This window comes from Pseudorasbora parva, chromosome 23 (genome assembly GCF_024679245.1).
Source record: "Pseudorasbora parva isolate DD20220531a chromosome 23, ASM2467924v1, whole genome shotgun sequence".
In the NCBI taxonomy this organism is placed as follows: domain Eukaryota; kingdom Metazoa; phylum Chordata; class Actinopteri; order Cypriniformes; family Gobionidae; genus Pseudorasbora; species Pseudorasbora parva.
In genome coordinates, this window is record NC_090194.1 from 15,245,146 (window position 1) to 15,272,747 (window position 27,602).

The 27,602-nt window shown below is 36.5% G+C and overlaps 1 protein-coding gene and 1 long non-coding RNA gene across 4 annotated transcripts in view; one reads left to right on the top strand and one right to left on the bottom strand.

Moving 5' to 3' along the window:
* On the bottom strand, window positions 1–27,264 carry LOC137062045 (uncharacterized). The gene is made up of 3 exons (XR_010901193.1): window positions 26,988–27,264; window positions 20,521–20,607; window positions 1–286 (listed from the first exon to the last, which is right to left on the bottom strand). It is a non-coding gene; the product is annotated as an uncharacterized lncRNA (long non-coding RNA).
* Window positions 23,694–27,602, top strand: part of sh2d3ca (SH2 domain containing 3Ca) — a 70,122-nt gene continuing 66,213 nt past the window's right edge. For 2 of the 3 annotated variants that reach the window (XM_067432808.1, XM_067432804.1), the window contains exon 1: window positions 23,694–23,799. In XM_067432808.1, coding sequence (XP_067288909.1) covers window positions 23,720–23,799 — 80 coding nt within the window. In that variant the 5' untranslated portion in view covers window positions 23,694–23,719. Of the gene's footprint in view, window positions 23,800–26,638; window positions 26,743–27,602 lie in introns of those variants that run through there. The other variant, XM_067432805.1, reaches the window with a different exon arrangement.

The following is a 27,602-nucleotide window of genomic DNA, read 5'->3' on the forward strand; positions in this document are numbered from 1 at the left end:
CAATGAGTAAAACTAAAGAATATAGTTGATGTGCAACAAAAGATTGTTTAGCTTCACAAAGTGGCCGTAGGAAAATGGCTTAAGCATTGAAAATCCCCATTTCCACCATCAGGGCAATAATTAAGAAACTGCAATCAACTAAAGATGTTACCAATCTGCCTGAAAGAGAAATTGAGTGTATATTGTCCTAATGTACGGCGAGGAGGAACGTTTGAGTGCACAAAGACTCTCCAAGGACCACAGATGAAGAATCACAGAGATTAGATGAGTCTTGGGGTCAGAAAGCCTAAAAAGAAGAAGAAGAAAAAAAAACCTACATCACCACATGTTGTTTGGGAGGGTTTCAAGAAAAATCATCCTCGCTCATCCAAAAACAAACTCCAGCATATTCAGTTGTCAGACATGACTGTAAATTCAAAAGGGACCTAGTTATGTTGTCAGATGAAACTATAAAAAGAGCTTTTTGGCAGCAAATCGACCAGATGGGTTTGGTGCAAACAGGGATAAAATGTACCCAATGCCCAAGGCTAAAAGTACAGCTGGAAGTACAGCCTTTTTTTCTGCTGGAGGTCCTGGACATCTTGTTCAGATAAATGAAATCATGGATTCTAGCAAATACCAACAGATAAAAAATCTAAACCTCTGCCGGCCGTAGTTGGATCTTCCATCAGGACAACAATCCAAAACAAACATAAAAATAAGCACACGAATGTGTCACTGGGCGCAAAATGAAGCTTCTGCCATGGCTTCTGACCTGAACCCTGTAGATAATAAGTGGCTGAACTGAAGAGAAGAAGTATCAACATGGATATGGGAATCTGAAGGATTTGGAGAGATTCAATATGGAGGAATGGTCTCTGATCTCTTGTCAGGTGTTCTCCATAATCATTGGGCATTTTAGGAGAAGACTCAGAGCTGTTATCTTGGGAAAAGAGATTGCAAAAAGTACTTAATAAAAGGGTGTCAATAATTGTGACCATTGTGTTTTGGAGAAAAGCATTTATTTCATAATGTGATTTACTCTCAATATTTTACTTCAATGAAAGGTTACATTTTTGTGAATTGTTTTAATGAAATATAAAAAGGATAAACAATGCAAATTTATTTTTTACAGCCATATTTGATCGTATTTACCAGGGGTACCAACATTTTTGACCACCACTGCACATACACAGCAGCCTTCTAAGAGAATGCCAAGCAAAACAGGACCTCATAAGTGGCTAATTTTAAACTAGACACATTCCAATTGTTGATGTTAGCATGTTGCTAAGCTAACAAGACAGAAGCTGCATTCTTTTGCCTATTGCATCACAGCAGTGTGACGAAGGCTGTCCCCATTCCAGATTGCAAGGATCCTTCCCTCAAAATTTCCCAGGCGATGAAGGATACAACAGATGAATCCTTTGTGGCCTATTCCAGAATTTATTGTGCGCCAGTGATGACCGGATTTTTTTGTTTTCTAAGAAACTGCCAGATTGGGTTTAACTTCCTTGAATATCTAATGATACAAATGTAAAAATAAAAACAAAAAGTTCAAAGCAAATGTTGACATATTTTGGAGCAATGGAGCAATACAGGGGCGTGGGACTGGGGGGATAAAGGGTACTGAGTAACCAGGGCCCGAGGCAGGGGGGGGGCCTTAGATGTCAGTTTTCTATACATACACATACATGGTACGGGGCCCAGCAAGATGGTTTGTACCCAGGGCCCAAAATTTGGTGCTACGCCCCTGGAGCAATATGAACATATTTAGACAGGTTGTGAACGCTGTTTCGTTTTAACAGTTAAAAAACAAACTTTCAAAAAAGTCAGCGGCAGCTGTCACAGTTGTTTGATGACAAGCAATTCTCTATAGACAAAACCGTCCCATAACAACATTCGGTTTGACCTTCACAGACTGCAGGATGTAGCCTCTGAATTTGGACACAGGTAATGTAATAATCTGGTGTGATAAATCAATGATTCTCAACCTTTTTTGACCACTGTCCAAAACACAGACCCGTGTGTATAATACAGAACTATAATATATTGAAGCGGTCATGACATAGATTTTTTTTTTTTTTAATACATTCCTTGAGGTTCACTTTTAACGTTATTTTTTTTCAAAACACAAAAAAAGTGATCATTTTCAACCTTTATTCTGCCCCTCTGTCTGAAATAATCCGTTTTTAAAGGGCGGCTGTTAAAAGTCTCGCCAGTTAACAGACACTTTTATGATTGAACGTCATTGCATAGGAAACCGTATCAACTGCCACTCGCTATTGCGCATGAGTTACTGTTTTGAAAACATACATATAAAACCATCACTTACAGACTATAAAGCAATTATGAAATAATGAACTTGTGGTTTGTGATGCAGTTGCTGTCAGATCCAATACAGTCAGCTGCTTCATCTTTCAACAAAAGATTCTTTGCAAACTCTCCATTACACTGTGCCTCATTTACAGTACAATACAATCTGTAGTCAAATGCTCCGAACAAAGATATAATCTAGAGGTAGTCATATGCAAATGCATTTGCCAGTGTGACGTCATGATGCCAGCCACACTATTATTTTAAGCAACAAAACTTGCAGGATATTTAATGTTATATTATAAATGTCAGTATTTTATAAATGTCAAAAGATCAAAAAAGCACAACTGTTTTCAAAATTTGATTATAAAAAGAAATGTTTCTTGAGCATCAAATCATCAAATTAGAATGATTTCTGAAGAATCATGTGATGCTGAAAACTGGAGTAATGATGCTGAAAATTCTGCTTTGATCACAGGAATAAATAACATTTAAAAAAATTATATTATTTTGTAATAATATTTCACAATATTACTGTTTTACTGTATTTCTGATTAAATAAACAGCCTTGGTGAGCAGACAAGACTTCTTTCAAAAACATTAATAGTTTGACAGGTACTGTATTTAAATCACATTGACTTTGGATATAATTTTTCATGTCATTCATCACACAGGGATGTTGTTGTGATCACATTGGTTTCTCCTTCAGTATTTCTATTTTCGCAAGCTGTTTATGTGTAAGCTTGGCTGTTTTCCTGATCTCGGCAGGCTTCCTGTGGCTACCGATGGCTGCAATCCTGCATAGATTTACTTATGTAAATAATGTCAGAGTGTTATAAATGACACCAGCTTTTATAAACTAACAAATAAAGATTCATACATTTATGACTAAATATTTGTTCAAACTAAATAAAAAATTATACAGAAAATATGTAGACAGAATTTTCACAATCACGTGTCACACGATCCTTCCGAAATCATTCTAATATGTTGTTTTGATGCTCAAGAAACATTTCTTACTATCATCAATGTTGAAAACACTTCATATTTTTGTGTTTAAGCTGACAACCCTTATGAAAAAGAAAAAGTTAATTTTATGAAGTATACTTAAGTAATGTTCAAGTATATTTTTATGTATACTTTATGTACTAATATCAATGTGTACTAGTAGTTAACTTGTAATACTGCTTGGGACTAAATCGGTCAACTTTAAGCAAATAAAATATACATTTAGGGGTACTATAAGTGTAATAGTAGTAAACTTAAAGTGCACAACTAGATTTCTCATTTGTACTGCATCTGTCAACAAGTGAACATATAAGTATACTAGTAGATTTTTTTTAAGTATACTCTCAATGATCTACTAGTTTAGTAGTTTATACTGCAATTATACTTGTAAGTTTTCTTTAAGTGAACATAACATTATACTTATTGTTTACTATTTATGTTATTTTCAAAAAAGGTTCAAATTTTTTATACTTGAAATATACCATTAACAGTAGGCTACTTTAACTCATTTTAAAAACATTTTATTATAGCTTAATGCATCCTTTGTTTATCAACACTTAAATATGAGTAATAAGTCCTGCACACTGTGCGATTTTTCAAAATCCTTTGCAAATGTCCCTTGTCAGACTGTACGAACATGATCCCTCGATGTAAGCCATGTCACACTGTAAGATCTCAGTTGGCATTATGTCAGACTGCACGATAGTGAAGGCGCGCTAAAAACGGACGCACACAAGAAAACTCGTCCGGAGTTTTATATCATCAATGAATGACGTGTTCGGTGACTGTGAGCTGCATTAAACGCGGGACTGAAATGCTGGTTACAAATAAATCTCTAGCTCTCGTTTTGGTCATAGTTTGTCTTGAAAAACGGAGATATTTGACTGTCATCGTAGGAGAAGTCACACTGAAGGATTGTGTGCCAAATCTTCTGACACTGCCAGAATTTCGTCTGGGGTAAAATTTGATCGCAGCGCTCATTAATCGGCTGCCGGTGAACATGTCAAACTAAAGACTGACCAAAATCTGACCAAAGACGTCAGATTTTAGCCTAGGATCTGAGGAATCTTTTAGGATTTGCTAAATTTGTCTCAGACGGCCAAATCGTGGCCAAAATCACACAGTGTGCACCCGGCTTAAGTTTCATAAAGAAAGGCAACATTTTAAACAAAAAGTTGCGAAAATCACTTTTTTGTCAAAGACTACGCCTTTCTTAGATTAAGAACGATGATAAAAATACAGACGGAGTAAATCAGCAACCCCAAAGCTTCATAGTCGTTTCCTATTCATGGGTTCAACATTTAATTTGGACACATTAGGCAGTTTTGATTTACATAATGTTTGATAATCACGTTATTTTACATTTGTGTAAGCCAATCTTCTATCACTTGTTTTTGTTACTTCTTCTTCTGTATTTTGATCTGGAGGTTCTGTACTTGAAGATATGTCAAAGTGCCCCCTACCGTATAACAGTGAAAACATGGATAGCTTGAAAATTCAGTCAATGGTGGGGAAAGAGTAAAGTAGATTTAAAGTAAATTACTATGTACACTTAGCCTAAAAATCTAGACGCACCCTAGCGGCAGCACATCGAATCCGCAGCGAGTATCGTCTAGCAACACTCAATACACTTCTGTAAACGCCAAACTCTGGTCAGGCCAATCACATCGTGTATAGTGAGAGTCAGTGGGCGGGGTTTAAAATAATGACGCTGAGTTGCGCTTGCGTGCTTCTAGTAAACACAGAAGCTGGCGAACGGCGGTCTTTCGAATCAGCTTTGGCCGCGACTCTGGAAGACTTGTAGTTAAGCTTTTCTCTGAGAAAAGAACAAAGAACGGCACTGAAGTCATTCTTAAAAAGGGAAGATGTGTTCAGAGGTTTGCTGACCGGGTACGGCAAAAGTTTAATCATCAACTAACGTTAGCTCCACTTCACCTTTGTTGCTCTGGTTGGTTGTAAAGCTATCCAATTGTGTGCAGAGGGAGTTTAAAACACAACCGTTTATCCCGCCCCTCGGATTGAGCCCTGTCAATGGTGAGTTTCCAGACCAAACATCTTGATGTGGGTCTGGCTTGTCAGGCAAATGTACACTACCAGTGAACTAGCCTACACAAAAATTCATTTGGAACATATCTGTTTTCTATCAATATACTAATCAATATTTCTAAACAATGTAAGTTTCATAAGACACTATGTATAAAATATGTAAACAAAAAAGTATTTTTAATAGGCTACTCAATCAAAAGAGTAAACACAATTACAAGCCAAGTATACTCTGAATTCTTATTTATACTTTTAAGTATATATAGATCAAATGCTTGAGTACAAGTATAGGCCAAATATATTTAAACTTTTCTGTCAGTATAAGTCAAGTATACTTACGGTCAGTGCAAATTTAAAGTATATATCTAAGAAGTACATAAAGTATATTTCTGAGAAGAATATAAAAATTAGACTGAAAGTATACAGACCCACTTTATATTAGGTGGCCTTAACTACTAAGTACTAACATTGTAATTTTTCATTTGATACAATGCACTTACTGTGTACATACGTGTTTTTACATTGTACTTACATTTTAAAAAATACCTGCATGTAATTACGTCTGTAATTAATTTCTGTAGTTACATTTGTAATCACACAGTTGGCACTTCCCTTACACCTAACCCTACTCTTAAACTGACCCACATTACCGCACCTGTCCCTACCCGTATGCACCTCAATATCAGCAAAGGTGTTTTGCAATACAATTTGAACACAGTGAGTACATTGTACTTATTTTTTGATGTAAGTACATAGTACTTAAGGCCACCTAATATAAAGTGGGGCCAAGTATACTAATAGAACACTTGAATAAATTTTTTTTTTTATAATTAATTTGGAAAAGGCACTCAATCCAATTGTGAATGACACACAACCTTGCCATGCACACTGGGAAGCATAAATGTCAAAAAAGGCACTAACAGACACACACAGGGCTTTTAATGATGGCCCCTGAAAGCTCCTCTCACCACAAGGCAATCAAGCAGCAGAGTAAATACGACCATCTGACTGCATGATGTTTAATTATGAATCGGTAGGCGGCCCCACAAACAGCGGCATCCATCACTCCCCAGTGTCTGCACCAATCGGCCAGGGGGAGAGAGAGAAAATCACTCAGCCCCTAATCGAAGGCTTTCAACCCCAAACAGCAGCGTACCTTCAGATATCCACTTTAACCTGATGGCAAACTGTATTGATCATCAGCTTGCGAAAATGCATACATGCAAGGAAGCAAAATTCAAGGACAGCGTGTCATTGAGAGGTCTCAACTCTCAATTTGAGCAGGCCTTAAACAGACATTTTCTTCATAAACCATCCAAATGAATCTTTTGTAGTCGTGTTGACACTGTAATGCAGAATTGAAAAGCATCTGTGGCCTTATCGATCAGTTCTTCACCTGATACCTCTCCGGTCTGTTATAAGAGACAATTTGCCGCCACGGTGTAATTTTTGCAAGCAGTGGTGAGATGCTGTAATAATGCAGGCCCATTGATTGACGGATTGATTTTGGGGTGGGGGGGTGGGGTGGGGTTGGCTTCTGCTGACCTGAGGTTTTGCGATCAAGATTCACGCCAGCCCTCTGAACCTCCGGCACTTATTAGATTTGCACATTAATGTTTGATGACTTTGCTCATCCGCAGCAGCACAAGCCAATCAGCGGCAGCCAAAGGCACTCAAGGTCAGGTGGCGAAACATCACTTCCCCCTGTGGAGGTGGGGGCAGGGGCGAGGGCGGAGAAGGGCGAGGTGTCACCTTTACAACCCGTCATCCAATTAGTAGCCCGGTGGGGTGCATTGTGGGAGTACGGTGGGCTCATGTGATCGTGATATATGATATACACATCAACTCTACTGCAGAGGAGATTATATGTTCGGGAGGATGGGCAGCCAAACAAATGGCCCTATTTGCCCAGCCGATTTAGTCAACATTTCACATTGCTTCCTGAAGTGAATGCTCTTCATCTTTATCCTGAGGTGAGAGAAAATAGAGAGAAGGATAAATGTCTGGAGGAATGGAGGAGAGAAAGTAAGCGAGAGAGCTTGAGAATTGAGACACATGCAGAGTGCAGGAAAAGATATCTCTATTGAAAAGACCAGCTTGAATTTCCATGTTGGATTACGGTGGACAGTGCAGGACTAGCTGGCAGACCATATAGTTTTAAAGGGACAGTTCACCCAAAAAAGGAACTTTACTTGATATGAGACTCAGGCTATGTCCACCCTAGTGCATTTTTTTTAACACAGCATTTTAAAATGTAAACGATCCTTGTCCATACTGGCATTTCAGAAAAGATCTCCATCCACACTACACAACCTGAAAATGGTCAAATGACCATTCATGCACTGGGTTTGCGCGTTCCACATAGGGCTTATGCCGCTTGAAATTAGATGTGTTGCAGCTGTAGTATTATAAAATGCAGAGTTGAACTGCACAATGTCTGTGAAAAAGATCAAAAACAAAGTCAGCAAAGCTTGTAGTTCTGTCTCCATGTTATTGTTTACATGTTCGTCAAGGCTAGTCTGTTATGTCATGTATTGTAGCGTAATGGTCATATGATAGAGGCTTGACGAATCAAGGAAGGATACTCAATGATCCAGAAGATGGAGCGAATGTGGGCAGCCATGACTTCATTTTCAAAAGTCTCTCTTTTGGAGGGTCGGAGTAGTGAGGATGCCAGGCGTAACCGTAAGTTATGCATTTTAAAACGGAAATGCGCAGGTGTAAACAGAGTCTTAGAGCAGTGGTTCTAAACCAGGGGTCCGGGGCCCACTAGGGGGCCTAAGCAAACTTCCAAAAGGGCCTCAAAATTACTTGAATAAAATTAAACAAGCATTAAAATAAGCTAAAATGACTACAATTCAAGATATTTCCAAGTGCCATTCAATCTAAAATCTAGATATATATAGTGGTGGTCAAAATTGTTGGTACCCCTGGTGGTAAATATGATCAAATATGGCTGTAAAAAATAAACATGCATCGATTATCCTTTAGATCTTTTATTAAAAAATGCACAAAAATCGAACCTTGATAAATGATTAAGGAAATTTGACTTTTCTGCCTCCTTATATTTATACTCCTGTGCAACAAGACATCATAGCGGGACAACTGTATGTTCCTTGTCACCCTGGTGTGCTAAAAAAATATATATATATATTAATGTAAATATACATTAATAGAGATATTTTACTCTTCTAAATTCTAGGGGTACCAAAAATTGTGACCAACGTGTTTTAGAGAAAATAAATTATTTCATAATGTGATTTACCTCCCATTTTCAATTATTTTACTTAAATGAAAGGTTGGATTTTTGTGATTTTTTTAATAAAAGATCAAAAGGAAACACAATGCAGATTATTTTTTACAGCCATATTTGATCATATTTACCAGGGGTACCAACAATTTTGACCACGACTGTATGAGGTAACCTCATTTTCAAATTAATTTCTAGAAAGAAAAAACATTGTAAATGAATGAAAACACCAATGGATATTATTGTGAAGAATACAATTTTTGTAGTTATGCCAAGCTGTAAAATATTATATAAGAATCGTCAGTAAAAATAATATTTAAAGGCCAAGAAACACTGACTTAATTTTGGAATATTTCTAGCATTTCACAATATGGTGATTATTGTGAAATGCTTAATATACTAGATTTTCAATATGGTAATCAAAATTTCAGTAGATGAGTAATGAATTTTATGGATTTAGTGACGCTTTGTACTATGTATTTCATAATTTAATGATTATATATAAAACCCATCAAAAAAAAAAATATATATATATATATTATATATACAAACAACCCAAAAATTGGGTTGTTTGAACCTAGTGAATTGACTCATTCAAACAACCCAATTTCTAGGTTTGTCCATTTTCAACCCAACTTGGGTTGAATCGGCGAGCAGGGTGCCGTCTGACATGAGCAGGGGTGCCATGTAAAAGGTGCCGGAACGCACTTGCACAGCGGTTCATCTCACATCTGATTACCCATCTTTTATATGGGTTGTAACTTGAAAATACTGAAAGTTACACGCTGAGAGAAGATCAGTCTCTGTGCACTCGTCCCAAACCGTGCACTCGTCTCACAGCGCGCAAATATTGAGTTATCTTTCAAGTCTTGCGCGTGAACGGACAAACTCACACAAGAAGTAAGTTGACATGTCCATCTTGATGAGTATCCTAGCAGACAGTCTGTATATGCCTTAAGTGAACTTTATACAGTCGAGAAAGACGACACCTATCCCTGCATTAGGTCTTAAAGGGGCAGTAGCCTAGCCTAGAAATCTAGACGCACCCTAACGGCAGCAAATTTAATCTGCCCGCAAGTGTCGTCTAGGAACTCTCAATACCCTTCTGAGCTGTATTCCCCTAACTCTTGCCGGACCAATCACATCGTGTATAGAGTCGGTGGGCGGGGCCATAATGACGACGGCCGAGTTGCGTTTGCGTGCTTCTAGTAAACACAGAAACTGGCGAACGGTGGTCTTTCGAATCAGCTTTGACTGCGATTCTGGAAGACTTGGATTTAAGCTTTTCTCTGAGAAAAGAACAAAGAACGGCACTGAAGTCATTCTTAAAAAGGGAAGATGTGTTTGGAGTTTTGCTGACCGGATCCGGCAAATGTTTAATCTATCAACGAGCTCTGTTTCACCTTCGTTGCTCTGGTTGGTGTAGCGCTATCCTATCGCTTGCAGAGGGAGTTTGAAAGACAACCGTTTATCCCGCCCCTCGGATTGAGCCCTGTCAATGGTGAGTTTCCAGACCAAACATCTTGATGTGGGTCTGGCTTGTCAGGCTAGCAGTAGCCTTTACTACTTTGTTTAATGTCAAACAAAAGATAAGAACACCACTCACTGCTCTTGATTGAATAGCTTGTGTAAGTTTAATAAGGATTCATCTTTAATCTAAACAGTGAAATATGCAATTATTTTACATTTGATATTTCTCTACCTACACTCTAAAAATGGTGGGGTAAAAACAACCCAAGATGGGTTGAAAATAGACAAACCCAGAAATTGGGTTGTTTGAATGGGTCCATTCACTGGGTTCAAACAATCCAATTACTGGGTTTATCCATTTTCAACTCAACTTGGGTTGTTTTTAACCCAGCATTTTTTAGAGTGTAAAAACTAATGTTAGACCTACCTGAAAAACTTGAAAAGCATTGTTTATTTTTATTAGTATCTTTGCTCAGTAGTATTTATTTGTGTTGCTGCTTGTATTTAAGTTATTTGTTCTTATTTTCTTTATTTTTATTTAACAATAGTCCTTTTTTCTTTGAACACAGTAAATACAGAACCATACCGAAACCATGAACCTACAACGTGATACAAACCGAAACAATGAGCAATCTGTACCGTTACACCCCTAGCGTAACGTATGTGAGAGAGTAGCACACACATTCACTCTAAAAAATGCTGCACTAAAAACAACCCAAGTTGGGTTGAAAATGGACAAACCCAGAAATTGGCAGTCCAGACAAACCCAGTCCATTTTCAACCCAACTTGGTTGGAACCCAGCATTTTTAGAGTGTTCTGAAAGCCTTCGGCAGAATTCAGATCAGCCATTTTAATTTAGATTCTTTTTTTTTTAATTAATAAATGCCCACCTCTATATATATATATATATATATATATATATATATAAAACCCATTTTATGACACTAAAAAAACTGTGACAGACTTTACACTAACTGCTACATACTAATTATAAAACTGGCTCCAATAGCATAAGCCAAATGTTTTTTTTTTCTTTCTTTTTTTTCAGAGGACAGTTCTTCAAAGCAAAAATTAGTTTTTTATCCAGAGGCATCGTTGTGCAATTAAAATCAGGGTTAAAGAAGCCTAGTGAGGACATCAGCATCCCATACAGCATCCAAAACATAACATATGCTGATGACCGTCCATGCTGGTCTTTTTAAGCAAGGATTCAAAAAAGAGACGAAAGTGTTTAAGAGAAGAGGAGATAGAAAGAGGTATCCATTTGGACGCTGGTGCGTTGGCATCTGTGTCTTCACTCTTCTGGCACTGGAAGCGTTTCGAGATGAAGATTTTCCTTGAAGTCGTATGTCGGCGCTCGCCAAGAATAAAGCCTCCATCTGACACTCAAAGGTAAAATGAAATGCCAAAACACTCCTGCAGACTGAGTCCTCAAAAACTTTTAACACCGCCCTGCTGCGTTGTGCTTACTAAAACTCAGACCATCTGTTTCACCTTTCTACAGCCGTCCCTCCTCCACAGCAGGCCTTTCCTGCTCTCACAGGTCCTGACATCCATCCAAAACTAAGATCACTTAACAAAAAGTTGAAATCAGCATGAGCTCCCTAATGCAGCTCTGCCGTGAGACCCCCTGGTCCCATAGGCAGAGCTTACTTAAATAAACTTCATTCATTCCCTTTCAAAAGTTCAGCCTACAAATCCCTCATTGGGCAGATGCTTAACAACAATCTCCTAGCTAGAAACTAACATTGTCCCCTCTACGGCAGGACTCTTCCCCTCTCAGGGGTCCTGCCATCCATCCACAGCGAAGATCACTTAACATAAAGCTGAGATCAGCATGTGCTCCCTGATGCAGCTCTGCCGTGAGGCTCCACGGTCCCAGAGGCGGAGCTGCACTACTAGCCTCTATGAATATACTTTCTTTCTCTTTAAAGGAGCTCAATCTAAAAATCCCCCAGTGGATCCTATTGGGCAAATGATTAACAACACTCCCGAATGTCACCGCCTCTATACAGACACGCACCAAATTCACACCCCATAAATCCTCCGTCCCTGTTGCCCGGCCGACAGGTAGCATCACCTAGGGATGGCACAGGCAGCAGAGCGAAAGAGAAATAACACGGCTGCAGCTGCTTGCACAATTACAACAACTGGCACCACAAAAAGGAGCTCGCTCTGAAATGTCAGCAGGCCTGTAAATTACAGGATACACCAGTGAGACAGTTACTCAAGAGTGCCTGCATGCAAATAGAGCATTAATGGGAGAATTATCTGCTGCAGCCCTTGTGTTTATGTTTTATATTTTTAAAAAGTAGTATTTGCTGGCTGTTGATTGATACATTTCAATTAAACTTGATTGGCTATTTTAGTGAAATATACATGTTGATGTGTAAATGGCAGCAAAAAAAGGAATTTGAAGGATATGTACAATGTTCCAGTAAAAAATTCCAGTAAAATTTAACAGACTACTATTTCCATTACATTTGGATTATACAGTTTTATAAGTAACAGAGTACATTTACTTGAGCACTGTACTTAAGTCACAGATGGCAAAATGGATTAAAAAAAATTATAATAACTTAATTTAAGTAAAACTAGACTAAGATCAAAACAACTCAGATGCCTAAAATGTGACAAAATTAAACTTTAGACAAAAGACAATCAATATTAACACTGGTATGAAGAACAGTTGGTAAAATATATTTTTATGGATTTCTACGGCATGTATTAGCATAATTTTGTCAAATAAACACAATGTAGAAACCTTTCTTTTCTAGTATGATTTCGACTTAAATAAGAGCTTCTTAACTTTTAAGCATGTATTGCTTTTGGAATTAACAAAAAAACGTCCAATGTGGAAAAATGGCAACCGGAATGATTCGCCCATACATGTTGGACCCAGAGTCTGATCCCGAATTGCAGGACAATAAACAAAGAACAGCTCAAGTACAACTGTTATAACAGCCTTTGCTTGGTAAGTTATCCTTAATAAGGTTTATGACTAATGTTTCTTATAGGTTTTTCTAATGTTATATTATAGTAAAATCGAAAATGTTAGCAAAAGTTTAGTCAAAATTCAAATATTTACTAATATTGTGAAACAATTTTGCGTTTTACACATGCTTTATATGTCTTGGTTGTGACAAGTCAGGGCTATGTATTTGTTAGGCACGTACACAATCATATCAAATGATCTGTAATAACGCAATAATAAAAGCTTTTCTTTGACTAACAAGGAAGTTTTCAGCTCTGAAATTTACAGGATATTCTTATATCACAATAAACTTTTATATATCAAAGGCTGAATGAAAACTAGATTTCTCAATTCATGACCCCTTTAACTCTTTCCCCGCCAGCGTTAAAAAAAAGAAGTTGCCAGCCACCAGCAGTGTTTTCGACAATTTGCAAAAACATTTAATAGCCCATAGACTATTTTGTTTAATGAATATCTGAGCATACATTGTATCAAAATAATGAATGCTTTGCTGAGAAAAATCACATTTTTGTAAAAGACTGAATCCAGATCAGATTTAGAGCGATGATCAAACACAGATCAAACATGAACATCGAGTCCATCAATACCCCTAATACATGCACAGTAATGTGGCTCGTCTTGGATCCACATTTCATTCACTAACATTAGATAGTTTTTTGATTCATATGATGTTTAATGATGATGATCACGTTATTTTTTATATGATTACATGTGTTCGTTTGTTTTACAGTGTCTTCCTCATGTGTTTTGATCAGGAGATTCAGTACTTATTCAGAGGATGCGTAATAGCACCCCCTAGCGTCTTACAGTGAAAACACGGAAAATTCAATTTTTGGCCGGGAAGCATTTTCTCACAAATAACGAAAAATTCTGTGTTTGGCGGGTAAAGAGTTAAAAGTCTTTTGCGGTGTGTGCAGTAAGAGTTGTTTGCTATTCGAAACAATGGAGTTTTAAAAATATGACGGATGGACCGAGGACGATGTTCAGGATTTATTAAGATTATATGCAGAGGACGAAATCCAGCGGGATTCACAGTACTTTGTTTAGACCGCGATGGAAACGCAGACAGCAAGAGGTCTGTGGGGGGAAAAAGTTACTGGGACACATTGTTCCAGGTAATTTTAAGTGGAAATGTGGCTTAAGGGTCTATTTACACAACACCATATTCAATAAAAAATGTAAAACTTTTTATGCATTTCTTAATTTACAATACAATTATGGGCCTAAAAAGGCATACTTTTGAAAACGGGTTTTAAAGTACGTGAAGTGCAAGTATTTGAAAACAATTTTGTTTTTGTCTCAGTGTAGGCTACGCTATAAAAACATAAATTAGTTAATTACAAAGTGACATACAACGCCATCTCGCCATCTACTGGTCTGGCATGAATAATACAGCGGATTATATATATATATATATATATATATATATATATATATATATATATATATATATATATATATATATATATATATATATATATATATATATATATATATATATATATATATATATAATATATATATATAATAAACAAACATAGCTATTTGGGCTATTTAAGCTGAATTAGGAAAATTGGAAACTTAGAATGAAACCTCTAATGTGAATGTTTGAGCAATATAAGTTGCTACAGTGCAGGCGCTGTAATTAAAGTCTATTTGTCTTATATATGGCATCAAACCCAATCCATCTCTCTTACTCCTGTGGCTTTTGACCCTTGAGTTACTGTCCTCTTTTGAGAAATCACTTGCTCTTCCATGTGTTCCTGCTCATGGCACTCCAGGGAGAAAGACTCTGCTCCGTCAACATATCCGCACTTCCTCAGAGCACACCGTGCCTCCCTAAGACCTTTTCTCCACACTACAGGTAAAAGTTTTCCCAGGCATTTAGAAAAATAACCATCAGAACTGTAGATAAATTCTGCACTAACGTGTAACTAAAAAACCCTTAATTGTTAACTTATGAGCAATATAGGGATGCTTGCAGTGGAGTATACAACCAATTTCTAACTAACAAAGGTTTTTGTAATTTAACAGCAGTGTTAATGTGCAAAAAGTAATGCCTATTAAACAGAGCTATGCAAAGTCGATGCTGTGACAAGAGTATAATTAACAGAAAGAGCTCCATCATGTGGCAAGCACTGTGATATTGCATTTGGGTAACGGCTGTTCAGAATTGAATACCAGAATACCAGTTTTTTGAAGTGAAAAAGACCAGTTATATTTCAAATGAACAAATCATCTTATAATTTACATTGAGAAACCATGTGATAGCTCATATTTGATGTTTTTTCCACGGGTTCTTCATAGTTTCTTCTTATGTACAGTTATGTATATTACGGTTCAATGTTACAATGTCTTATGTTGTTAAATTAATATTTATTGCATTATTTTAGAATTATGTGTGTTACCATGATGGTGTTTTGTATTTCTATTTCTCATCGAAAAAGCTACTTGTAATGAACTTTGATAAAGGTGGGGGTCAATATAAACTACAAGGTTAAAAAAAAATATTTTAGTAATTTGGTATATCAGTAAATACTTTTTACTGTAAATTTTATTTAAATTTGTAAAACGTAATATTTTGCTCCTATGTTTTACTACAACCACAGCTTCCAATTTTTAATGCCATTGTTTTTTACAGTGAATATTGTGTACTGTTTAATATTTGTAAATAAATACACAAAACATATACATTTATTCATTTCAAAAAAATGAAACTGCATTGCATTATGGCACACTGCAACAATGAACTGTATTATATTTTGGTATATTTATATGGGTGTTCAGCATGCATGCATATGACAACACACCTACTGTATACTGCAGAAATAGTAAAAGTAGTGTGCAAGTATGCTATTCCAAACATAAACATAAGCCTAAACATTACACACACACACACATTTTCTCTGCAGGGCTAGGTAGAGTGAGTAATCTGACAGTCAATAAACCTTGTCCTAGATATCATAATTGTCTCTGCTCTGTAATCAGGGCTCATTTTCATCAAGTACCCCTCACTAGAGTGTTCAGTGCCTAGTGGTTTATGATCTGAGCCTTTAGCTAAAGGGTTAGAGTTTTGAGCAGGAGGCTGATGAGAAATGGGAATTAACCAGTTACTAAACTAATCTAAGATCTGTGTTTCTCTATTAGCAGTCAGAGGCTGTGTGCGTGGAGAGACCTGTGGCTCTAACATTAGTCTAAATGTCTCTCAAATGATTCATCCGACCCCTTACGTGCTGCAGCTTTTAAACACACGCGCGCACAGAGAGAGAAAGACAGAGAGAGAGACAGAGAGAGAGAGAGAGAGAGAGAGAGAGAGAGAGAGAGAGAGAGAGAGAGAGAGAGAGAGAGAGAGAGAGAGAGAGAGAGAGAGAGAGAGAGAGAGAGAGAGAGTCTTATTCTCTGGATGTAAATGGAGAAACGTGTAGGTGGGCAGCAAAGACATTGAGGGAAGAGACCTTTGTGAGGCATTAAGGTAATTTCTAATGTCACAATTTGCATGAAGTGGGACATAAATAGTGTGTGTTTGGCAACAAAGAGATTTATCTAATACCGTGCCTTTGCGTGTGTTGAAAGTGCGAATTCTGGATGGAAATCTTGTAGGACAAAAATTTGAGGAAAACCTTTCGTGTTTCAGCTCTTTACATCATAATAAAGTTTTATGGAGCTAAATTAAAAAAGCTAACATTGCCAAGCACAAAAAGGAAGAGAGTGTGAGTGACACCAAAAAAATAAATAATTAAAGAAAAATAAAAAAATGGAACAATAACAGTCCTTAGAAAATTGTACCTTCAACATACTTTGTCTATGCCAAAAATGTGAGACTACGAGTTTCAGTGACTTTCAGAATTTGCTTTGCTTGAGAAAACTTGAAAGTATACCTTTATAACTTTTTCATTTGATTTAGTCAAGTTAGTTTTGTATCAAATACAATCCACCTCAGAATCAGTACTGCACAGACATAATCTGCAGTGTGGGATATTTTGGCTTCTTTTTTTAACCAGGGAAAATTGCTAAAAATGTTTGTTGGTAAATAATGTACATACAGTTATACACATATTCCCAACGTTTTATTATGTACGTTTTACAGGCATGTTACATCTCAAATAACAAGGGGATTTATAGCAATGGTAATATAAATTTGCCAGCCCCAAACTCATTCTTTCAAATGGTGTTGTTATGTAGAACATTTGCAACTCATAAGGACTGCATGACCCTGCTTCATTCAATCCTTATTGAATGAGACAATATTTATGAATATTTGGTGTCTAAACAAGGTGATGTCCTCTATACCAATGACTTTATCCTGTTTATTTCTGTACCAATGGGTCAGACGCATTCATTATCTTCAAAGGGTAATTTGGCCTTAATCTCTTTAACTATTTTTGGTGTGGCTCATGTGGATGGCTGTCCTGAGGTCAGGACAACACTTTAGTTGAGGCAACATTTGGTTTTCCAAAAACAAAATTTTTGCTTCCTTTCTTTATTAGTAGATTTACTCGAGTTACTTAGAGTTTATTAATCTGCCTTTGAAAATCTCATAGATGTTTATCATTAATGCTGTTCCCCCAATCTCCACTGTTACAGCCCTGGTACCTTGAGTCTGAACTCTGAAGAAAGAAAATATAATTTCCTGAAATGATTCAATAATTATTATAGCATTAGCATAAAATGCAGAATTTTCTGATAATGACTGAGGAGAAACGTGCAGATGTTTACCCTTTCCTGTGACCTCCTGCATAAAGGTCAAATGTATTTAAATCTCATAATCTATGATACAATAATGTCTATGATAGTGATGACAAAAGTATTTTTTTACATAATACATTTATAATACCGTATATAAATGTAAATGTAAATATGCATTTAAAATTTTTAAAGTAATTAAACAGTAAAAATTGTGTTCAATGGGATTTCCTTATCTTTAAAGTTAGTATAGTTTAATTTGATGCATTAAGTGAAATTTTGCTATTGTGACAACACTAATATTTACTTAAAATTAAGTTTATTAATTGAGGATAAATTACACAAGAAAGCCCTAGATGAAAACAAGAGAGAGCCAATAAAGAGAGGAGCAAAGAGAGAGGCGGCTCTAAAAATACACCCGTCTAGCTGCTGTGAGTAGAGCTCTGCTCGAGTCACCTTCACATTCCCTACTGCCGTTCATGCCATCACAACCTCCATCATTCTCACACCTGGCCTGAACCACTTTGCCAACCTTCCTTCAAATATAGCAACAGTTGTGACACACTATATACACTTAAGAGGGCACAGGAACGGCTAGACCTGTGCAGTCATTTTATGAATTAAACAGCTCTTAATCATACTATATTACTAGAAGAATCTGAATAACCCTTCAAATGTGAATTGATGCAATTATTTAATACATGTCTCTTTTTGGCATAAAATGTTCTTTAAAATGAGCAAACGTCACTTTGTGTTTGTTGCTGCCACGTTGGTTTGAGTTTGGAGCTCCGTCAAGTTAATTTCCTTCTTGAAATAAATGTTATAACCTTTTATTTTATCTTTTTACAGCACAAAAACATCCTAAATGGTATTCTATCAATCTGAATTCTTTGATATCGCTAGTTTTATCCAATTTCCTAAAACCTGGAAAATGCTGCCTTCGGAGGACACATTTCAAGGCAGGAAGGCATCAAGCAACTTCCGAATCTAATGTTTGCTTCACTTCTGGTCTCCTGAGTGACCTTCATCTGATGGATTTTTTAAGGCAGCATGGATGTATCCTTAGCTGTCTTTGATATCCCACAATCCTGTGCGTTCCATTCTGTCACAGTTGAGCTCGGAAAAAAAGGATGGCCTCCGAAAGTTGCGCTTGCTGGTCGGTTTGAGTGTAAATATATGTTTTTTTACCTATATTTTCCACTTCGGATGTCATTTCTAGCGAGAAATTACTAATGTAGTAATTAAATATTTGTTTAGATCTCACCACAGCTCACTCTATTTTGCTGTAGATCATTAAACGGTTACACTTCCTTAGAAATCTTATGCACAAAATGATGCCTTTCAAGCCATTTTCTCATAAGGCAACGAGTCAGCTGCCTAGGTTTTCGGACGCAGCCTTTACACACCGGTCAGGCATAACATTATGAGTGACCAGGTGAAGTGAATAAAACTGATAATAAAACTGGAATGTATTAGACATCAAGTGAACATGTTGTCAGCAAAGTTGATGTGTTAGAAGCAGGAAAAGTGTAAGGATGAGCAAATTTGACGAGGGCCAGATTATGATGGCTAGACGACTGGGTCAGAGCATCTCCAATACTGCAACGCTTGCGGGGTGTTCCCGGTCTGCAGTGGTCAGTATCTATCAAAAGTGCTCCAACAATAGTAAACCTGCACCAGGGTCATAGGCGGCTAAGGCTCATTGTACGTGGGGAGCGAAGGCTGGCCCATGTGTCCCGATCAAACAGACAAGTTGTAGATCAAATTGCTCAAGACGTAATGCTAGGATGCACTATGGGAAGAAGGCAAGCCAGTGGAGGTATGTGTGATGATTTGGCCAATGTTCTGCTGGGAAACCTTGGGTCCTGCCATCCATGTGAATGTTACTTTGACACATACCACCTACTTAAGCATTGATGCAGACCATGTACACCCTTTCATGAAAATGGTATTTCCTTTTGGCTGTGTCTTCTTTCAGCAGGATAATGCGCCCTGCCACAAAGCAAAAATGTTCCAGGAATGGTTTGAGGAGCACAACGCGTCTGAGTTGTTGATTTGGCCTACAAATTTCCCAGATCTCAATCCAGTTGATTATCTGTGGGATATGCTGATCAAACAAGTCTGATCCATGAAGGCCCCACCTTGCAACTTACAGTACTTAAACAATCTGCTGCTAACATCTTGATGCCACAACAACACACCTTCAGGGGTCTAGTGAAGGCCATGCCTTGATGGGTCAGGGGTGTTTTAGCAGCAAAACGGAGACCAACACAATATTAGGAAGGTGGTCATAATGGTTACACCATACAATCCAAAAAGAAAAGGCTATAAATGGTCTGCCACCTGCAGACTCATCACATGCCCTTGAGCCTACTAGCCTGACTCCTTGTATACAGACATGACTAATTTGCGAATTTCCTGCAGAAAACCACCAACACCACTTAAAATCATAACACATTATTACAAACTTTCCGTTGTGAATCACTGAACACTGGCTGGTGATGTACTTTCTCAAAAAATTATTTTGGATCCTTTTTAACCAAAAAAAATTACAAGTATGTTTTGTTGCTTCCAATATAGTTCCCAAATAATTACATGTTTCAAATGAATAATGTTTGTGATACTTTTGATCAGGCATTACTGCCTAGGTCCTAAAGGAGACCCAAGTTCCTTGGGGGCTCGATTTCTCATGACACACTTGTCTTGTATACACTTTCCTCACTCAGGAAATGACTGCTTATCTGTTCTAATGGTGAATTTATCAGATGCGTGTCTAACCTTTGATAGCAGGCGAGGACACATTCGCGTTGCTCAAGATAGTTGTGGCTGTGGAGAAGCAGCTAGAACCCAATTGAACCATTGTTTCTGAAAGTGAAAGGCAAATAAAATAAATACAGTTTGTTTTAAATGTCAGTTCAAATAATAATAATAGTAATAAAAATAAATATATATATATTTTACTAGTCTAATTATATAGAATTATATCAATCACAGTTAAGAAATTTAAAAAGCATTTTACTGATTGATCGTTGAAAAATGTCTATGGACACAGAAGAAGCCAATAATATTGTGACGTTTTACATTTTACGCAAACCAAATAAAGACGTCTTAATCATTGAACAGTGTGAATTTGTACACTGTACAAGTGACATGTTTAGCATCTGCAGGATGAGAGAGATTTTCATAGTAAACGGGATCATTTTCACAACGTTGTCGTCTGTAAACATACCCTCAATTTATCCAGATAGATACATTTAAGTCATTGTTTTTAAACACCTCAGTTTTTACAGTCCACACTACAACGCAAAAATGTCGTTTTCAAATGTTTTCAAAAAGCCATTATGCCGTCTCACTGTGGATGGAAGGCCAAAACGGAGAGAAAAAGTTTTTTTAAACGTATTAGTGTTGACAAGGCACTTGCAGTGTTTACTTTCTCTTGCTTACTTCCTTTATTTATCATGTTCAATGGTGATCTGAATTAATTTCACTATAATACCAACTTCAATAAAAAATAATATTTATTCTCCTGTATCTCTCTCTTTAGAATGAGGGATTATGGATAAAGAAAAGTTTAAATCTGATCCCTGCATCTCAGATCTTGATTCTCCTTGACCTTCCCCAGATGTGTATTAATTTCCTCGCTCCTGTGTTCCTGTCTCAGCTTGTCGGCCTATGCCTTACACTACAAGTTGCATTGAAAATATCTGTTTATCAAATTCTTCACTTTCAAACAAATCTAGCGCATGATGGGTTTCCAAATGCATGTAAATTCACAGCGCTTACAGATGGAGTTCGTGAGAAGCAGCATTTACGACAGAGCCACTCTAACAATAAGCCATTATAAGATGCACGTGTGTAAATGAAACCAGTGCCACTCATCACTCTGAAACATGTGATGATATTCAGCTTATATTCAGTATACTGCTCAACTGACATCTTGTCCTTCTCAATAAAGAAGACATTTCGAAGAGGAACATCAAAAGCTTCAACTTGTCAGATACAGTAGACAATGAAAATCTTCTATAACGTGATAGTCAAAGAATCAATGGATTTTGTCACATGGAGGAAGACTGATTACAAGTTTCCTAGACTGTGTCAGAAAAGCAATATGTGTGTTCACAGAGTCCTGAGCTGAGCCTTGGGTAGCAGATGTTTCTTCAAATCCCTTTATCAGCGAGTGAACAATTATACAAATTAGATTTCAACATATTTGTTTTCCTTCCTTGTCTTTATAGCTTGTGTTTAATTGTTGAAAAACAAAAAACTGAAGCCAAAGCGTCACGATCGTCACCAGGTGGTTGGTCCCAGTATAGCTCATAACTCCCGCCCCTCCACGTATTCTAATGGGACGCGAGACAAACGATGGCAAAAGATGGCTTCTGTCAGTATAGCAGTTTTGTAGGCAGTTTTTATCACAATGGTTACATTTCAAGTTTTTTTTTTTATAAATTAGGTTTTAAGCCGGGTGCACACTGTGCGATTTTGCCCACGATTTGGCCGTCTGAGACAAATTTTGCAAATCCTAAAAGATTCCAAAAAAGCTTATTTAGATAAGCTAAAATCTGACGTCTTCGATCATTAGTTTGACATGTTCACCGGCAGCCGATTAATGAGCGCTAAGATTAAATTTTACCTCAGACGAAATTCTGCCAGTGTCAGAAGATTTGGCGCACAATCCTGCAGTGTGACTTCTCCTACGACAAATGTCTCGGTTTTTCAAGACAAACTATGACCAAAACGAGAGTTAGAGATTTCCTTGTAGCCATCATTTCAGCCCCGGGTGTAATGCAGCTCATTCATTGATGATATAAAACACCGGATGAGTTTTTTTGCGTGTGCCCGTTTTTAGCGTGCCTTGATATTGTACAGTCTGACATTAATGACAACTGAGATCTTACAGTGTGACATGGCTTACATCGGGAATCATGTTCGTACAGTCTGACAAGGGACATTCGCAAAGGACCCATTAGTTGAGGACCCAAAGGACCTAATCTCAGTAGACGGCTGAGATTGACGGTTTCTTTGAGTGAGGTAGTCACGGAGGCATACTTTTTTTCATGATTTTCGCGAGGAGATTGGAGTTTTAGGTTTAATTTCTACATTTCCATAACTGTTTATTTCACGGCAACATAATTAATAGTTCTGCATCTGCGAGAGTGTGGGCGGCTTTTTGATATTGCGGCTCTACTTCCTGCTCTCTACTGCGCAGACTCTGTCCCAAATCTGCACAAGATGTCAGCGCCATATTCGGGCATTGGCGGCTTCACTTTTCTTCAGTGGAAGGAAATAAAGATGTGTCCTCCATATTTTTTACAGTCATTGGTTGATAAGAATGCTTTCTCTAAAATTCACATAACCAAGATAAACATTTTTTAACATTCTGAGAACATTTAGAAATAATGTTTTGATAACTTAATGGAATACATTCTGAAAACATATTTTTGTTTGCAGGGAATGGGTTTTGAGTGGTGAATTATTAAATACAATAAAGAAATTTTGGTCCGTACAAGAACCATGACTAAAAAATATACATGCACATTCTGGATTACTGCAACTGTAAACTGCCAACATCCAACATTATCTTACTGATTAACTATAGACTATGTGTATTTTGATTATTAAATGTTGATACATTTAATATTGTATGGTTTTACAGTGATTTCACCACAGTTAAGAACCGAATCTGGCTGTGAACTCAAGAGGTCTGATGTGTTTTGTTAGCGCTAATGCTAACCTTTGTTACCCTGAACATTTCCACTATGATAAAATCCATTTAGGTTCGAACAACCTTGTGGTAAAGACACTTTAATGAAACTTGAAAAATGTTGACAATCTAACCATGCTGTCAAACTGACTGTGTGGGTGTGTGGATGTACATGTAGCTTTAAATAGCCATGTGCACCTTCACCACTGAAGCACTTTCCATTATTTTCTGACGTCACCTGTGAATCATTTAACACAGAAATAATGCCAGGTTATGGCAAAGATATATGTTAACAGCACTCTAAGTGTCACTCTAGCTTCCGTTTTTACTTGTATACTCTTCATCACCTACCTGTAAGTGGAACTAGGTTTAAACATCTAGCTTTAGAGAACGTTTCTGCTTTAAAGTTAGTTGCAATAGTCTTTTCTTGTAATGTATATCTGAGTGAAATGGCTTCTCAAACAAGAAATAGTATATGACGGGACAAGATTTTGTCCACAGGGAATTGATTGGATGGTTGGATGGTTGTGGTTTGCTCTTGGTGGATTTCGTGCGAGTGACAGGTTGTGACTAAAAACTCAATGTAGGAGCATTTTATGAAAGTCTGTTATAATATGGTAAGGTATAATAAGATTATGGTTTTCTATTTTAAGCTACTTTAAAATATAATTTATTTCTGTGATTAAGCTGAATTTTCAGCTTCATTACTCCAGTCTTCAGTGTCACATAAGTGTTGGAAACAGTTGTGCTGCCTGTAATATTACTTATAATATTTTTTTCAGGATTCTTTGAAAAGTTAAAAAAGAACAGCATTTATTTAAAATAGAAATATTTTTTATATGAACTACCATTCAAAGAAATTAATACTTTTATTCAGCAAGGATTTAAAAAAATAAAATAAAAAATAAGATTTATATTGTTAGAAAATTTTGAATAAATGCTGTTCTTCTTAAATTTTTATTCGTCAATGAATCCTGAAAAAAGGTTAACAGGTTCTGTGATTAATATTAAACAGCACACCTGTTTCCAACATTAATAATAACTGAGTATCAAATCATCATAATAGAATGACTTCTGAAGGATCATATGACACTGAAGACAGGAGTTATGATGCTGAAAATTCAGCTTTGATTACAGAAATAAATTATCTTTAAAAGTATATTAAAATAGAAAATCCTTATAAATTTCAATTTGTAATAATATTTTACAATATTGCTGTTTTTGTCTGAATTTTTTTATCATATAAGACATGATTGATGAGCAGAAGATACAATGTAAAAAAATATTGTTGGTTTAACTTAAAAAGTAAGTAACCTGGTTCCCTTAAAATGTTTAGTTTATTGAAATTAAAAGTTTGAGTTGATACAATGAAGGAGATTGTTTAAAAAAAAATAGAAACTCAAAATAGTATTATTATTATAATAGTAATGTTTCTAAACTTTTGACCGGTACTCAAATTGCTGTTGCTGCTTTAAACACATTTTAAGCCTATATTGTCGAGACAATTTTAGCAGTGCTCCATTTGAAAAACTGTCATTTATTTTGTGAAGGCCTCAGTCATGAAGTTATTAACAGCCTTGTCACTTACAAGATGTACAGTAATTTTCCTTGACTTAATTACAGCCGATTGATTTTTGCCTAATGCTGCTCATAATTTGGTGCACATTAAAACTATCTCAAGTCTAATATGCTGATAATAGCCTATGCTCAGTTCATGGCAACTTGATAATTAGCAAATATTAAGCATTACAGCGCGGGTGTGGTAAGTAACAGTGGAACTCTGCTGGCCTCTAGTGGTCCGATATTCCATTGTTTCATTGCGTAGTATCAGTCATATTAGCTGTGCCCCAGTTTACATAGATATTATCACATTGTTTTATTATTTTTAAACAATTATAATTTGTACTAATATTTTAAAAAAGCTTTTCATTTCCTATTTTCAGTTTAATGTTTAGTTTGATTTTGTCATTTTTGTTTCTAAACAGATTTAATTCGTTTTTATTTCAGTTTAGATTTAGTACACTTAGTAATTTAGTATTAAGAAGTTATTACCGGTAGTTAGTGGTCATGGCAACGTTTTAAAAAAGTATTTTATTTTACTTCAGCTTTATGTCAATTAATAAATATGTTTTAAATAGTTTTAGTTAATGATAACAACACAGATATTCAGGCATTTTTGGTATATTGTTTTCAACAAACTATGATTTGCGAAATTCTGATTAAAATTGTATTATAGTCATACTATTTATGATGGATAGTATGCAAATTGGAACATTTAACCTACTACGACAGAACGACTGCAGTGTTGAAATCAAGAACAACATCACTGACTCAGATAACAGATGCAACAGCATATTATATGTAGTTGGTTTAAACCAAATTCAGGACACTTATGTGGTGTGTATGAGAATATTTGATTAGGAAATGATGATCTGTAAGAATGTGATTTGTGTATCTGTCTTTAAAACTTAAAAATGCAACAAAAACTAGCAATGCCTTTAAACTTCTCACTTTTTCTGTCAGTATCACAAACATACGCCCTTGTGTTCAAACAGGAAGTAGGCCCAGGGCAGATTACAAGAAAGGAAATGAGATGCAACACATTTATAAGCAACATTGTTCTTATTCAGCAAATGTAGTGTGCTTTTATATGTGTGAAATGTGAAGAAGAAAAGTCCTCCAAAATATTTTAGCTTCATCATAATTAATGGACATTAATGTGGCCACAAATCCACAGAGAAATGTAATATAGTTGTTATATATTTGTTTAATATAAGTTTAGAATTATACAGTGTGTATGAAAATATGGGATTTAAATAAATAAAGTTTAACAGTCTAGAAATAAGGTTCTGTTTGTTAAATAATAGTTCACTGTTAAATTTTTAAGTACAATCAACTTGGATGTTTAAAGCTGCACTGTGTAACTTTTTTAGTTTATTCTTAGATTTAAAAAAAACACTTAGTTCTTTCAAAAATATATGTGATGGCATCGTGTCAAATGCGAAGAGGGGGATTGCCATGTTAATCTTGAACTAAATCGGCCACCGTACGTAGGAGTTAAACCGAAATCAGAATTGAGAGGAACAGAAACTAATATTCACTGGATGTCATTTACCTTTTTACCGCTAAATGGGGGAAAATAATCACACAGTGTAGCTTTAAACGTGGAAAAGAAATCGTTTTCCTAAATAAACCATGGAGATCAATCAGATTTAGCCATACATATATGATCCAGAATCAGATCTAGAGGCTGAAATTGAACAGGAGAAGCAGCAACAGCAGGACCTCTCTATCAGGTATGTAAGTTAGGCCTACTGCATTTGCGCAAGTTTTACAATGTGTGTGTGTTTACTCGTGGTTTATAAGGACATCATTTGGTTCATGGACTGTTTTATGTGATTTAATGTTAGCAGACGGAAGCTGAACGGTTTTGCTTCAGACTAGTGAGAATAACGTAACGTTACATAGAAAAGCAATAGAATAGTAGCGCATTTGAGTCTATTAGCTACAACACAAAGACATTTGAAGAAGTTTTACTCACCAACTGCTTCAAACACATGACCGTGAACATTAATAGCTGGAACCGCTCCATCTTTCAGCATTAGACGAGCTACAAATCCGGAGTTGAACTTGTTTATAAATCATCGTCGCGGAAATGCAGGGAACAAACAAAAACACTTGCACAACTCCGTTGCTGCTCCAGAAAAACAAACTTCATCATGTCCCATTAAAGCTGTGTTATTTGGGAAGCTGTGCAGGGTTGTCTTGCCCTGACAACCAAAAACACACTTCTTTGTGGACATTGTTGGTTTCGTGAAGTCCCGTGACTACGGCATGAGGGAGAATGAGAATGCCCGCCCATCTGACGTCAGCTAAATACCCCCCATTAAATGTATTGAAATTTATAAGGAATCTTTGAGTGAACTTCATTGGGCCAATGTCCTGAGGCCTATTGCACAAAACTAGGATAGGGGATTAATCTTGGTGGTCCTGGCTCAATTTATCCGCTAATATACAGTTATCGTTATCGTTCTTGGTGTGAGTGTGTGAGTTTGCATACAGATGAATAGATCACCAAGATATACCAGTTTAATCCCTTATCCTAGTTTTGTGCAATAGGCCCCTGGTTTTCGGTAATCAAAATATGGTCACCCTA